The sequence below is a fragment of the Globicephala melas genome, chromosome 3 (assembly GCF_963455315.2).
Source record: "Globicephala melas chromosome 3, mGloMel1.2, whole genome shotgun sequence".
In the NCBI taxonomy this organism is placed as follows: domain Eukaryota; kingdom Metazoa; phylum Chordata; class Mammalia; order Artiodactyla; family Delphinidae; genus Globicephala; species Globicephala melas.
This window is the reverse complement of record NC_083316.1, coordinates 153,508,346-153,525,110: the sequence shown is the minus strand read 5'-3', so window position 1 is coordinate 153,525,110 and position 16,765 is coordinate 153,508,346. Positions and strand designations below refer to the sequence as shown.

General features: G+C 39.1%; 1 protein-coding gene across 18 annotated transcripts in view; it reads right to left on the bottom strand.

Moving 5' to 3' along the window:
• The window catches only part of RASGEF1C (RasGEF domain family member 1C), a 97,854-nt gene that overhangs the window by 75,082 nt on the left and 6,007 nt on the right, over positions 1–16,765 (bottom strand). For 8 of the 18 annotated variants that reach the window (XM_060296713.1, XM_060296708.1, XM_060296706.1 and 5 more), the window contains one exon: positions 13,016–13,110. The exons of 7 other annotated variants lie outside the window; for them this stretch is intronic. Coding sequence is in view for 8 of the 11 variants with exons in the window: in XM_060296708.1 (XP_060152691.1) it covers positions 13,016–13,018 (3 nt within the window). In the remaining 3 variants the exon portion in view is untranslated. Of the gene's footprint in view, positions 1–13,015; positions 13,111–14,049; positions 14,215–16,765 lie in introns of all 18 variants that reach the window. 3 more of the 18 variants (XM_060296709.1, XM_060296712.1, XM_060296707.1) reach the window with 1 other exon arrangement.

Genomic DNA, 16,765 nt, shown 5'->3' with positions numbered 1-16,765 from the left:
AAGGATAATAAGGAAATACCATGGACAACTTTATGCCAATCAATTGACAATTGACAATAGATAACATGGAAAATTTTCTTAATATATACAAACTACCAAATCTCATGAAAGTAGAAACAGATAACCCGAATAGCCCAATATCTATCAAAGAAATTGAAACTGTTGTTAAAAGCCTTCCCATCAGGCGTAAGACAAGGATGTCTGCTTTCACCATTGCTATTTAATATTGTACTGGAAATGCTAGACACTGCAATGAGGCAAGGGAAAGAAATAAAAGGCATTAAATTAAAAGGAAACAGTAGAACCATCTTTATTCAGAGATGACATGACCCCCTATATACAAAATCCTAAAGAATCCACAAATAAACTACTAGAGCTATTAAACAAATTTTCAGTAAAGGTGCAAAAATACAAGCTCAAGACACAAAAATCAGTTGTTTTTCTATATGTTAGCAATTAACACTCTGAAAAAGAAATTAAGAAAATACAATTTATTTTTTACATTTATTCTTTTATTTTTATTTATTTATTTTGGCTGCATCAGGTCTTAGTTGCAGCATGCGGGATCTTCGTTGAGGTATGTGGGATCTTTCGTTGCAGTGCGCGGGCTCTTTGTTGCAGTATGTGGGCTTCTCTCTAGCTGTGGCGTGTGGGTTTTCCCTTCTCTAGTTGTGGCGTGCAGGCTCCAGGGCATGTGGGCTCTGTAGTTGTGGTGCGTGGGTTCCAGAATGCGTGGGCTCTGTAGTTTGCGGCACGTGGGCTCTCACATTGAGGCATGTGAGCTCAGCAGTTGTGGTATGCAGGCTTAGCTGACCTGCGGCATGTGGGAACCTAGTTCCCCGACCAGGGATCGAACCTGCATCCCCTGCATTGGAAGGTGGATTCTTTACCACTGGACCATCAGGGACGTCCCTATTTATTTTTTAAATTAAAAAAAATTTTCTTGGAGTATAGTAGATTTACAACATTGTGTTTGTTTCAGGTGTACAGCAAAGTGATTCAGTTATACATGTACATATATGTTTTAGATTCTTTTCTCATATAGGTTATCACAGAATATTGAGTAGAGTTCCCTGTGCTATACAGTAGGCCCTTGTTGGTTATCTATGTTATATATAGTAGTGTGTGTATATTCACCCCAACTCCTGATTTATCCCTCCCCCCACCATGTTTCCCCTTTAGTATACATAAGTTTGTTTTCGGTATCTGTAACTCTATTTCTGTTTTGTAAATAAACTCATTTGTATCATTTTTAAAAATTAGATTCCAAATATGAGTGGTATCCTATGATATTTGTCTTTCTTTGTCTGACTTACTTTACTCAGTATGATAATCTCTAGGTCCATCCATGTTGCTACAAATGGCATTATTTCATACTTTTTTATGGCTGAGTAATATTCCATTGTATATATGTACGACATCTTCTTTATCCATTCCTGTCAATGGACAGAGGTTGCTTCCATGTCCTGGCTATTGTATAGTGCTGCAATGAACATTGGGGTTCATGTATCTTTTCGAATTATGGTTTTCTCTGATATAGGTCCAGGAGTGGGATTGCTGGATCATATGGTAGCTCTATTTTTAGTTTTTTAAGGAATCTCCCTACTGTTCTTCATAGTGGTTGTACCAATTTACATTCCCACCGACAGTGTAGGAGGGTTCCCTTTTCTCCACACCCTCTGCAGCATTTATTGTTTGCAGATTTTTTTGATGATGGTCATTCTGACCGGTGTGTGGTGATACCTTATTGCAGTTTTGATTTGCATTTCTCTAATAATAGTGATGTTGAGCATCTTTCCATGTGCTTTTTTGGCCATCTGTATGTCTTCTTTGGAGAAATGTCTGTTTAGATCTTCTGCCCATTTTTTGATTGGGTGGTTTGTTTTTTTGACATAGAGCTGCATGAGCTGTTTGTATATTTTGGAGATTAATCCTTTGTCAGTTGCTTCATTTGAAAATATTTTATCGCATTCTGTGGGTTGTCTTTTCATTTCACTTATGGTTTCCTTTGCTGTGCAAAAGCTTTTAAGTTTAACTAGGTCCCATTTATTTATTTTTGTTTTTATTTTCATTACTCTAGGAGGTGGCTCCAAAAAGATCTTGCTGTGATTTATGTCAAAGAGTGTTTTGCCTAAGTTTTCCTCTAAGAATTTTATAGTATCAGGTCTTATATTTAGGTCTTTATTCCATTTTGATTTTATTTTTGTGGATCGTGTTAGAGAATGTTCTAATTTCATTCTTTTACATGTAGCTGTCTAGTGTTCCCAGCACAACTTATTGAAGAGACTGTCTTTTCTCCATTGTATATTCTTGCCTCCTTTGTTGTAGATTAATTGACCACAGGTGCGTGGGTTTATCTCTGAACTTTCTATTCTGTTCCATTGACCTATATTTCTGTTTTTGTGCCAGTACCATACTCTTTGATTACTGTAGCTTTGTAGTATAGTCTGAAATCAGGGAATCTGATTCCTCCAGCTCCGTTTTTCTTTCTCAGTATTGCTTTGGCTATTTGAGGTCTTTTGTGTTTCCATATAGATTTAAAATCTTTTTGTTCTAGTTCTGTGAAAAATGTCACTGGTAATTTGATAGGGATTGCATTGAATCTGTAGATTGCCTTGGGTATTATAGTCATTTTGACCATATTGATTCTTCCAATCCAAGAACATGGTGTATCTTTCCATTTGTTTGTGTCGTCTTCTATTTCTTTCATCAACGTCTTATAGTTTTCAGAGTACTGGTGTTTGTCTCCTTAGGTAGGTTTATTCCTAGGTATTTTATTCTTTTTGATGTGATGGTAAGGGAATACAATTTATAATAGCCTCCAAAAGAAGAAAATATCTGAGAATAAATTTAACCAAGAAGGTAAAAGACTTGTACACTGCAAACTATAAAATATTGTTGAAAAGAAATGAAAGAAAACCTAAATAAAATGAATGATATTTTATGTTCATAGATTAAAAGATTTAATATCATAAAAGTGGCAATACTACTCAAAGTGATCTATATATTTAATGCGATCCTAACCAAAATTCCAATGGCCGTTTTTGCAGATATCAAAAACCCATCTTAAAATTCATATGGAATTGTGAAAACAAAACTGGAGAACTCACACTTCCTGATTTCAAAACTTACTATAAGCTACAGTAATCAAAACAGTGCAGTATTGGCATAAGGACAGACATACAGATCAATGAAACAGAATCAAGGGTCCAGAAATAAACCCATAGATGTATGGCCAGTTGATTTTTGAAAAGGGTGCTGAGATCATTCAATGGGCAAAAACAGTCTCTTCAGCAAATGGTGCTGGAATAACTGGATATCCAAATGCAAAAGAAGTTGGACCCCTTACCTTGCACCATATGCAAAAATTAACTCAAAATGGATCAGAGACCTGTATATAAAAGCTAAAAGTAAGAAACTCTTAGGAGAAAACATAAGGGGAAAGCTTCATGACATTAGATTTGGCAGTGGATTTGTAAATATGACACCAAAAGTGTGAGCAACAAAAGAACAAATGGATAAAACTGGAGTTCACCAAAATTAAAAACTTGTGTGCAGCAAATGGCATTATAAAGAATATGAGGGCTTCCCTGGTGGTACAGTGGTTAAGAATCCACTTGCCAGTGCAGGGGACACGGGTTTGATGCCTGGTCTGGGAAGATCCCACATGCCGCGGAGCAACTAAGCCTGTGTGCCACAACTACTGAGCCTGTGCTCTAGAGCCCACGAGCCACAACTACTGAAGCCTGTGTGCCTAGAGCCTGTGCTCCACAACAAAAGAAGCCACTGTGATGAGAAGCCCACACACTGCAACGAAGAGTAGCCCCTGCTTGCTGCAACCAGAGAAAGTCCACACACAGCAACAAAGAACCAATGCAGCCAAAAAAATAATAATAATAAAATAAAGAATACTAAAAAGACAAATTACAGAATGGTAGAAAATATTTGCAAATCATGTGTCTGATATAGGTCTAGTATCCTGAATATATAAAGAACTCCTACAATTCAACAACAAAAAGACAAACAACCCAATTTAAAAACTAAACAGGCAAATTACTTGAACAGACATTTCCCCAAGGAAGATCTGCAAATGGCCAACAAGCACATGAAAAGGTGGTTAACATCATTAGTCATTAGGGAAATACAAATCAAAACCACAATGAGATACCACTTCACATCCACAAGGATGGCCATAATCAACAAACGGAAAGTAATGAGTGTTGGTGAGGATGTGAAGAAACTGGAACCCTTGTTCATTGCTAGTGGGGATGTAAAATGGTCAGCTGCTATGGAAAACAGTTTGGTGCTTCCTCAGTAAGTTAATCATAGACCCAGCAGTTCTACTCCTAGTTATATACCTAAAAGAAGTGAAAACAGGTACTCAAACAAATACTTGTACATGAATGATCACAGCAGAACTATTCACAATAGCCAAAAGGTGGAAACATCCTAAAAGTCCATCAACAGATGAATGGATAAATAATTGTGGTATATACATACAATGGAATATTATTCACCCATAAAAAGCAATGAAGTACTGATATATGCTACAACATGGATGAACCTCAAAAACGTTAAGTGAAAGAAGCCAGACACAAAAGGTCACATACTATATGATTCCATTTATATGAAATATCCAGGATAGGTACATCTGTAGAGCTAGAAACAGATTAGTGGCTGCTAGGGGCTGGGGGAGGGCAGAGTTGGGAGCAACTGCTTAAGGGGTATGGGGTTTTATTTTGTGGTAATAAAAATGTTTTGGAACTAGATAGAGGTTGTGGTTACACAACCTTTGTAATTTACCATATTAACAGACTAAAAAAGAAAAACCATATGATCATCTCAAGGATGCCAAAAAGTATTGGACAAAGTTCAAAATCCATTCCTGATTAAAAACGCTCAGCCATCTAGGAATAGAAAGGAAGTTTCCCAACTTGATAAAGTGCATCTGTGAGAAACCTACAGCTCATATCATACCAAATAGTGAAAAACTGAATGTGTTCCCCCTAAGATCAGGAAAAGGCAAGGATGTCCACTCTTATTACTTCTATTCAACACTGTACTGGAGGTTTCACTAGTGCAATGAGGTAAGAAAAAGAAATAAAAGGCACCCAGATTGAAAAGGAAGAAATAAAACTATTTTTATTTGTAAATGATGTGATCATCTATGTTGAAATTCCTTTAAAAGCACTGTAACTAATAAATGAGTTTGGCAAGGATGCTGTGTACAAGATCGATATACAAATATCAACTGCATTTCTATTTACCAGCAACAAGACATTGAAAATGGAAATTTAAAAATATGATTTACAATAGATAAAAAAGTACTGAAGGCTAAAGTTGAGAAAAGATGTGCAAGAGTACCTGGAAAAGTATAAAACATTTCTGAGAGAAATTAAGGATCTAAATAAATGGCTGTTAATACATCAGAAAATTCAATATTCTTGTCAATTCTCCCAAATTGATCTATAGATGGTAGAAATTGGCAAGCTGATTCTCAAATTTATTTCAAAATGCAAGGGAATGAGAACATCCAAAACTACTTTGGAAAAGTAGAACAAAGTTGGAGTACTTACACTTCCTGTCTTCAAGACTTATTTTAAAGCTATAGTAATCAAGAGAGTGGGGTGCTGAAATCAAGATAGACCAAGCGATCACTGGAATACAATAGAGAGGCCAGAAACAGAGCCACAAGTTTATGGTCAATTGATTTTTTAAGAAAATGTAAATGCAATTCAGTTAAGAAAGATGGTCATTTCAATAAATGGTGTTGAACAATTGGTTATCTGATGCAAAAAAACTGATATTGATACCTTCTTCCCATTGTAAGCAAAAATTAACTCAAAATGGATCACAGATTAAGACCTATAAAGTTTCTAGAAGAAAATATGGGAGAAAAATCTTTGTAACCTTGGGTTAGGTAAAAATTCCTTAAGCACCAAAACATAATTGAAAAGAAAAAATTGATAAAGTGGACTTCATCAAAATTAAACACTCTGTTCTTCAAAAGACACTGTGAAAAGAATAAATGACAGTCACATAATAAGGGGAAAATTTATAAATCACTTACTGATAAAGAACTTGTATCCAGGGCTTCCCTGGTTGCGCAGTGGTTAAGAATCCTCCTACCAATGCAAGGAACACGGGTTCGAGCCCTGGTCCAGGAAGATCTCACATGCTACAGAGCAACTAAGCCCGCGCGCCACAACTACTGAAGCCCGCGGGCCTAGAGCCCATGCTCTGCAACGAAGAGTATCCTTCACTCGCTGCAACTAGAGAAAGCCTGCACACAGCAATGAAGACCCAACACAGCCAAAAATAAAAATAAATAATAAGATTTATAAAGAACTTGTATCCAGAATATGTAAGGAACTCTCAAAAAGTAATAAGAAACAAACCTGATTTTTAAATATGCAAAATATCTGAACAGACATTTCATCAAAGAAGATACACAGACGGCAAATAGACATAAGAAAAGATGTCCAAATAATTAGCCATTAGGGGAATGAAAATTGAAACCACAATGAGATCCCTCTCCACAACTATTAGAACAGATAAAATGAAAAAGACTGACAATACCAAGTGTAGCAAGGATGTCGAGCAAGTGGAACTTCCATACATTGCTATGGGGTTCAACCATTTTGGAAAAGAATTTGGCAGTTTCTTTAAAAGTTAAACATGAACTTGCCATATTACCTAGCCATTCCACTCCCACGTATTTATCTAAGAAAAATGAAAGCAGGTATCCATACAAAGATTTGCATGTAAGTGTTCATAGCAGCTTTATTTATAATAGTCCCAAAGCATAAAGAACCTATATGTCCATCAGCAGATGCAATGGATACATGTATTTGATTTTTATTACTTTGTAACAAATACCATAAACTTAGAATACAATTACCGAAAACTTAAACAAATTAATTATCTCTCAGTTTCTTTGGGTCATGATCCTGGAACATTTTGGTTGGGTACTCCGCTCAAGGACTCACCAGGTTGAAATCAGGGTGCCAGCAGGGCTGCCATCTCATCTAGGCCTTAGGTTCCTCTTCCTACTTCACTGCTGGCTGGCAGAATTCAGTCCCTTGCAGTTGCAGGACTGAGGCCCTCAGCTCTAAGAGGCCACCCACCTTCTGTACAACATGGCAGTTTGCACCTTCATGGCCAAAAGGAGAGGCTTTAAACCTGTCTGACTTCCAGAAGAACCCAATTAGGTCAGGTCCACACAGAATAATCTCCCTTTTCATTAACTCACAGTCAACTAGCCAGTGACCTTAATTACTTCTGCAAAATCCCTTCTGGCATATAATGTAACCTAATAGCCTAAAATCTCATATTCACAAGTCCCTCTCACTAGAGGGGAGGGGATTATCCAGCACATGTACCCCAAGGAGTGGGAATCCTGGGGGTCATCTTAGAATGCTGTCTACCACATAAACAAGTTGTGGCACATCCAACCAACAGGAATCCTGCTCAGCAATGAAAGGGAAGAAACTGTTGATACACACAACAACATAGATATACTTTAAAATCATTTTGATGAGTGAAAGTAGTTAGATGGATATTTTGATTGCGGTGATGGATTCATGAGTGTTTACATGTTTACATGTGTCATGAGTGTCTACTGTATGTCAGTTATACACATGTTTAAAAAAGAAGTTTATAAAATGTGATATTCAATAGTTATTAGAAAACATTTAAGTATGTTTTTCAACTTTTCAACTAATTTTTATGAAATTGAAATACAGATTAGTTATTTATGATGACACAATATTCAAACTGAGGTGTGCTATAAGCACAAATGCATATCTGATTTTAAAGACCATATGAAAAAGGAATGTAAAATATATCATTGGTAACTTTTATATTGATTACATGTTGGAATGATAATACTTTGGATATGTTTGGTTAAATAAACATAGTTGTTAGTTGTGTTACTAATCTTAATTTCACCTTTTTTAATGTGGCTACAAGAAAATTTCAAATTACCCATAGGGCTCCATGATATTTCTACTGGACAGTGCTGCTCTAGATCAAACTGCTTGGTTAGGGAAGTACGGGGGATAGCAAACAAGTTCACTGACATCAGAAGGAGACCAAATTCAGAACATGGGACACTCTACAGGACAAATGTCCCCTTTTCTCTAAGAAATCAATGGAATGAAGACCAAAAAACCCCTAAAAAAACCCAAAAGGTGGGGGGGGAGGACTATTTATAGAATAAAAGAGACTTAAGAGTTATAAAAATCAAGTGCAATGTGTGAAACTTGCTAGGATCCTGATTTGAACAAACCAACTATAAAAAATATTTCTGAATTAATTGGGGCATCTGATTATAGACTGGCTATTAGATAATAATCAGAAATTATTATTAATTTCATTAGGTGTGTCAATGGCATGATGCTAATAAATAAAATCCCTATCAGTTCCTTGATGCATATCATAGTTATGACAGGGGAAATGATAGGGTGTCTTGGATTTGCTTTAAACACCTAACAGGACAGAGTACAAGTAAAGGAAGATGGGCTGTGAGCTAACAGTGTGGGATCCGGGAGATGAATGCATGGGGTTCATGTTTATCCTATTCTTTACATGTTTAAGTTTTTGAGAATTTCCATAAAAAAAAAAGTTTTACTACAAACCTACAGTAATCAAAACATTATGGTACTGGCACAAAAACAGAAATATAGGTCAATGGAACAGAATAGAAAGTCCAGAGATAAACCCACACACCTATGGTCACCTAATCTATGACAAAGGAGCAAGAATACACAATGGAGAAAAGACAGTCTCTTCAATAAGTGGTGCTGGGAACACTAGACAGCTACATGTAAAAGAATGAAATTAGAACACTCCCTAACACCATACACTATAATAAACTCCAAATGGATTAAACATCTAAATATAAGGCTGGATACTATAAAACTCTTAGAATAAAACATAGGCAGAACACTCTTTGACATAAATCGCAGCAAGATCTTTTTGGAGCCACCTCCTACAGTAATGCAAATAAAAACAAAAATAAATAAATAGGACCTAGTTAAACTTAAAAGCTTTTGCACAGCAAAGGAAACCATAAACAAAATGAAAAGACAACCCACAGAATGGGATAAAATATTTTCAAATGAAGCAACCGACAAAGGATTAATCTCCAAAATATACAAACAGCTCATGCAGCTCTATGTCAAAAAAACAAACAATCCAATCAAAAAATGGGCAGAAGATCTAAACAGACATTTCTCCAAAGAAGACATACAGATAGCCAAGAAAGCACAAGAAAAGATGCTCAACATCACTAATTATTAGAGAAATGCAAATCAAAACTACAATGAGGTCACCTCACACCGGTCAGAATGACCATCACCATAAAAATCTGCAAACAACAAATGCTGGAGAGGGTGTGGAGAAAAGGAACCCTCCTACACTGTTGGTGGAAATTTAAATTGGTGTAGCCACTATGGAGAATAGTACGGAGGTTCCTTAAAAAACTAAAAATAGAGCTACCATATGATCCAGCAATCCAAATCCTGGGCAAATATCCAGAGAAAAGCATAATTTGAAAAGATACATGAACCCCAATGTTCATTGCAGCACTATACAATAGCCAGGACATGGAAGCAACCCAGATATCCATCGACAGAGCAATGGATAAAGAAGATGTGGTACATATATACAATGGAATATTACTCAGCCATAAAAAGAATGAAATAATGCCATTTGTAGCAACATGGATGGACCTAGAGATTATCATACTGACTGAAGGAGGTCAGACAGAGAAAGACAAATATCATATGATATCGCTTATATGTGGAATCTAAAAAAAGGGTACAAATGAACTTATTTACAAAACAGAAATAGAGTTACAGATGTAGAAAACAGACTTATGGTTACTAGAGGGTAAGCGGGGGGGAGGGATAAGTTGGGAGACTGGAATTGACATATACTCAATACTATGTATAAAATAGATAACTGACCTACTGTATAGCACAGGGAACTCTACTCAGTACTCTAATGGCCTACATGGGAAAAGAATGGACACATGTATATGTATAACTGATTCACTTTGCTGAACACCTGAAAGTAACACAACATTGTAAACCAACTATACTCCAATAAAAATTAAAAAAAAAAAAGTCTGTGACTTTCTCCCTGAAAGTCGCAGGGGGTCTGGGTGCCATGTGACCTTGGGCTGCCCTCCCTGTCTGAGCCAGGGGTGAAAATGGCCACAGGAAGGAATGAGGGCATTCCTCATTAAGGTGAGTAGCCACTGATCATATTTATTATATGCAATGTGCTGTTAATGACTCTGCTCATGAAATTGGTTATATATGGTGCAATAACCTAACTTGTTCCTTCTTCTTACACACTATTTGCAAAATATAAGTACATTTTCCCTGGCAAACATTTCAGAATTGCAACATGCAGACACCTAAAGTCCTTTTCTTCATCCAAAGTGCTAAAAGAATTTAGCTGCATTTATGCAGAAACATCTGTTCTCAAAGCATAGGCCACTGGGGGCCTGCAATTGACATCAGGGGAGCAGCTGTCACACACACTGTCGTCTCAGCCTCCTTAACCCTTTTGACAATCCCCCTTGCACACGTATACACAAACCACCAAGTGTGCAATGTTTTATTCTTAAGGGGTTTGTCAGAGCAGCCGGTTGTCAGAACTCCTGAGCTGGGGAGCCTTCCCACATGACTGATGGATACTGCCATTAAACGTGAAGGAAGCGGAGAGTTCAACCATCCTCATGGAAATATGTCACAAGTGGATTGCACCTCCCGATCAGGGCTCCAGATCATGGATAACTCTGAGGATCAGAGCCAGGCACATATCCAAATCCGCCTGCCCAGGTGGTGTCTAGGTGTGTGAGTGTGCAGGGTGACCTGCCCTGCCCCTCGGAGCCTGGGGTCCTCCCTCTTGGCTCCTGTGCCTTGCTCTCTAGTGTTTTTGTTCTGCTGAAGATTGGCAGGGAAACTGGGCAGTGGCTGGTTCAGAAGGCCCAGAGAGCCCTCCTGAGCTGTGCTCCCAGCCTTGTGCAGGATGGCAGTGACAGAGTGGCCCAGTGCCTGTCCTCAAGCTGCTCACAGCCAAGATGCAGAGAGCAGGCACTGAGCTGCCAGGGTCTCTCGTGCCAGGGGCCTGGACCCTTGCTCCTTATTCCTTGCTTACCTGACCACCACATTTTGCCTAACTGCTGTTTGAGCTTCCATAGCAGCTGAGGTATAGCCTCCTCCTGGAAGGCTCTCTTGAGTTGACCCTGACTATGGCCCTCTCTCACCCACACATGAGGTAGGGGACACTGCCGCCCTGCACCTGCACCAGGGCCTGCTACAGAGCAGTACTCCGGTGATCTGGTGGTTTGATTAACTTAGTGGTCTCCAAAGTAGGAAGTGTGTCCCCAGAGTAAAGACCAACATGAGGAACTTGGGAAGAAAATGTGAGAACTCCTTTTAACATTTTAGCATTCACTTAAAGTGATTTTGTTATGAAATGTTTGTTACATAAAAAGATTATCTGTAACATATAAGTTATGAAGCATAATAACAAAGTTAGATGCCTGGAGGCCCTCCACACAATCGGGCGGTGGAATGTTGTCAACCCCTCCTGTGCTATCCTCCCAACCCACCCTACTTTCATCATTCCCACTATCTGGAATTTTTTTTTTATCAACTCATATAACTTAACAGCAAAAAACAATTTTTTTTTAAACAATTTGATTTAAAAATGGGCAGAATATCTGAATAGATATTCTTCTAAAGAAGACATACAGATGGTCAATAGTTATATGAAAAGATGTTCAACATAGCTAATCATCAGGGAAATGCAAATCAAATTCACAATGAGATATCACCTCACAAGTGTTAGGGTGGCTACTATAAAAAAGACAAGAAATAACAAGTGTTGGTGAGGAGGTGGAGAAAAGGGAACCCTTGTGCACTATTGGTGGGAATTTAAATTGGTGCAGCCACTTTAAAAAACAGCATGGACGTTCCTAAAAAATTAAAAATAGAACTACCATATGATCCAGAAATTCCACCCGAAGGAAACAAAAACACTGACTTAAAAAGATATCTGCCCCCTCCCGTTCATTGCAGAATTATTCACAATAGCCAAGACATGGAAACAACCTAAGTGTCCATCAATGGGTTAATGGATAAAGAAAATGTGGTATATTTATATATATACAATGGAATATTATGCAGACATAAAAAAAGAATAAAATCCTACCATTTGTGACAACATGGATGGACCTTGAGGGCATTATGTTAAGTGAAATAAATCAGACAGAGAAAGACAAATACTGTATGATCTCACTTATATGTGGAATCTAAAACAAAACAGAACAAAAAAGTTGAGCTCATAGATACAGAGAACAGATTGGTGGTTGTCAAGGTGGGGGTGGGGGTGAGTGAAATGGGTGAAGGGGGTCAAAGGGACAAACTTCCAGTTATAAAATAAATAAGTCCTGGGCATGTAATGTACGGCATGCCGACTATAGTTAACAAAACTGTATTGTATATTTGCAAGTTGCTAAGAGTATATATCTTACAAGAAAAAAATTTATCCCAGAAATACGTATCCCTAAACAATATACTGTATGGTTTAATTGCTTTTAAGTTTTATAAAAAACTGGTGTGTGGACTTCCCTGGTGGCGCAGTGGTTAAGAATCCGCCTGCCAATGCAGGGGGACACGGGTTCGAGCCCTGGTCTGGGAAGATCCCACATGCCACAGAGCAACTAAGCCTGTGCGCCACAACTACTGAGCCTGTGCTCTAGAGTCACGAGCCACTACTGAAGCCCGTGCGCCTAGAGCCCGTGCTCCGCAACAAGAGAAGCCACCACATTGAGAAGCCCGTGCACCGCAAAAAACAGTAGCCCCTGCTCGCTGCAACTAGAGAAAGCCTGTGGGCAGCAATGAAGACCCAACACAGCCAACAAAAAATAAAAAAAAATTTTTAAAAACGGCGTCGTTCTGTACACAGTACTAGTGACTTGATTTTTTGCACTTACCATGATGGATGAAGATTACATCCATACAATGCTTCTAAGAGTCTGCTCTCTGACTGTTCATATGTGAGTGTTCCATAATTTCTTTTTCCATTTTCCTGCCAATGGAACATAGGTTGGTTCCAGTTATTGCTGCTTAGAGCAGGGGTCTAGGAGTACATGCACACACAATTCTCTTGGGGACACATCAGCAGTGGAACTGCTCCTTTGCAGGATATGCTACAAGTATATATATTCAAGCTCACTGGATAATTCTCAGCTGTTTTGCAAACTGGTCATACCAATTTACACTCCCACACATAGATCAGAAGGGTTTCTACTGATCCACAATGTCTCCAGCATTTATTACCCCACATATTAAATTTGCTTATTGAATGAGTGTGCAATAGTGTTTCTTTCTTAAATATTTGATAGAATTCACTGGGAAAGCCACGTGACATTTTCTTTCTGGGAAAGTTTTTAATTATAAATTCAATTTCTTTAACAGAAGTAGAATTGTTCAGATTTTCTACTTCTTCTTGTGTCAATTTTGGTTTTGTCTTTCAAGGCATTTGTTCCTTTTATCAAATGTATTGATATAAAGTACTTCATAAAAATCCCTTGTTATCCTTTTAATGTCTGTAGAATATTAATAAATTGTATTTTCGCCTAGTTAGTCTTAGAATTTATCAATTTTATTAACCTTTTCAAAAGGTTTTTTTCTCTACTGTTAGTTTTCTATTTCACTTATTTCCATTCTAATGAGAATGTTTATAAACAACCTGACACACCTTGCCTGATAGATAGTAAGCACTCAGAGAGGCACTCCTGGTTGAGCCCAGCTCAGCCATGAAACTGGGCAGCTGCTTAGCATGTGAGTGGTCAAATGAATGGACAGACAGGTGGCTGAGCAGAGAGTAGAGGCCTCATAAAGACAGAAAAGAGGGCAGGCCACACTGCTTAAGAATAGCCCAGGCTGTAAACATCTCAGACCATAAACAGCATAGACCAAGTGCCAAGGCCCACACTGGCTAGATTACCCTGCAAAGTCCACTTACATCCCTGAGCCTCTGTTTCCTCAGAGGAAAGGAAAGTAGACGGAAGTTGCTATGAGGCCACAGGTACACAGCTGCTGGCACTGTGCAGGTGCTTCAACCATCAAAGACAGAAGTAGCCATTTAATTACTATTTTTTAGCCAGACTCATGTACTTTTGAATGTTGCCTGGATTTAAAAACAAAAAATGAACAATTTACTGACCAAATTAACCAAGTACATAATGACTCTGCAGGGGCAATATTTAGCTGATTCCAAGAGGCCGCATTCCTTCCAGTCCTTGGCGAGATCCCTTGTTTATAAGGCAGGATTAGGATGATCCCTGGTGCCAGGACTGAAAGGCCTTTAACTGACAACACTGGAGCCTGTGTTAGCTTTACTCAAAAATAATAAAATGAAGGTGACACCCCCCCACCCCAAGTTCATGGACCTTTCACAGGTTAGTCCATAAGACTCTTCCTGGCTAAGTTTATGTGGTTTGGCAGTTTGGGGTATACCTGGTGGTGCCTGGGGTAGTATGACCCTAAGGAAATCACGGAGATGACATGACACACACGAGAGGGCTCCTTTCTACAGGCCCCGGCCCCAGGGAGCTCTGCAGGGCAAAGGAGGGTCAGGCCACTTTTCGTCATCATTACCAAAAGTGAGGGATGCATGCTGGGTCACCAGGAACGGAAGGGAATAAGCACGGAGTGGATGCCTCTTTTGCACCAGGCACCGGCATTATGGGCCCCATTTTGGTGTTTGAAATCCAAAGTGATCCTCGGAGTGTAAGAGCAGTCACCCAGTGAGGAAGCAGTGGGTTCAAACCCCAGTCTCTGTGACCTGGGTGCCTTGTGCTATCTCTGGTTCCCTCGGGAATCTTTGGGGGCCCTGCATGAAAGGGGCATGGTGGGGCACCTTTGCAGAAAAAGAGAACCCTCTGAGGTAGAGCCAGGCCCACAGGGCCAGGCCCAAAGGCCAAGGGTGTATTGACAGTAACAGGAAGGAGACTGGGAATGATGCCTGAAGGATGGGAAGGGAAATGGAGGCCAGAGCCTAAAATTTCCAGAGGATGCCTGACGAAAGCCTTCAGCCCCAGGTTCCTCAGCCTCTCCCCGCAAAACCCCTCCCCTCATGCTCCTGGCAGATGCCCTGGCCTCCAGGAGGGCACAGGACACACAGTCCGAAGGTGACATGCATCACAGTTGGTAATTTTAAAGCAATTTCAACCCAAAACAGTTAACCTGAATCAAGTTTTGAGAAAGGAGTCCAATAAACCCAGGTTATCAGAGAAAATTCATGTAGATCCTTCAAAACAACACAGGAAATATCAACCAAAAAATATGAAGAAACCATTGTGGATTAAACAGACTCTAACAGACACGACAAACAAGGGCAATACCTGATCACTGATTGGATCTTGGATATAAAAATAAGACCCACAAAACATCACTGGGGCAACTGTTGAAAGCTGACTATGGACTGTTTACGAGAAACGTGTTAATGTTAAGTTTCTTGAGTATGATACCTGAATAGAGGTTTTGTAGGAGAACATCCTTGTTCTAAGGGGATGCTGATGTCTTTAGGCAAAGGGCATGATTCCAGTAACTAACTCTTCAACGGTTCAGCAAAAGTAATGAGCAATGAGATAAAGCACATGCTCCAAGATATTAACAAATGAGGTATTTAGGTGAAGAGTACATCATTCTTTATGAAGCTTTCCAAGTAAAAAGTTTGGGGACATCTCTGGGCCCCCATAGTTAACAGCAATCAGCTAAATCCAAACCTCTCCATAAAGATGAACCAAAAGAGCAAATAAAAGCACCCACACCCAGGCCTGGAACATGATCAGGAGGCAGGCTGCTGCCTACCTGAAATTGGATGAAAGAGACCCAACTTGCAGAGCCTGCTCCAGAGCCCGCTGGTATTGAGGGTCAGGCAGAGACCACGTGGGAAAGAGGAGCAGGGAGCTAGGTCCAAGACCTTAGAAAAAATAACACCAGAAGGAGAAAGTCCCACCTGCATGGGGAAATTCTGAGAGCAGGTCTGAGACCAGGGGGGATCAAGGCACTGAATACTAGGGAATTGAAAGGGGACAAAGGGTGTGGGACCCGAGGCGGCTGTCTTGGAACTGTCCTGCTTCTAGGAGATGTGGCTCTGAAGTAGAGGCCCTTGGAGGTTTGGTGATAGTAGATAGGAAGAAGTAGCATGGAAATTCAAGGACTTACAGAAGCAAAAGTAAACACAGAAGACACATAACCATCCCAAAGCCTTAAAGACACCAAGTAGGGATACTGCGCTTCTCTAAACCAACAGAAGAGGGAATTCTTGAACTAAGAAACCTGATGTTATCCATATGACCAACTCCTGCCTACATTCATTTTATTATTACCAGTCCCAGCTAACCTAAAGACATTTCTAAGTTAACAGAAGGTAACAGACAATACCCATACAAACCAATTTAAGGTTGACAACCATTTAAGAATGACAATCATTCTCCCCACAAATCAATTCACAGGGGAACAATTTAATAATGCCCCAACTTGAACTGCCTTAAGAAAAGATTCATATATGAAAAATAACATCTGAAGTATAAATTTGATACGGACCAAAAAATAGGTAAACGTGAAACTAGAGTTTCCCAAACTCAGGAAAGAAAATGAAAGACAAAATCAACTCAGAACTGAACACTAAATTAGAAGCTCTCTTAGGGAGAATAGGTTTGACTGAAAATTTT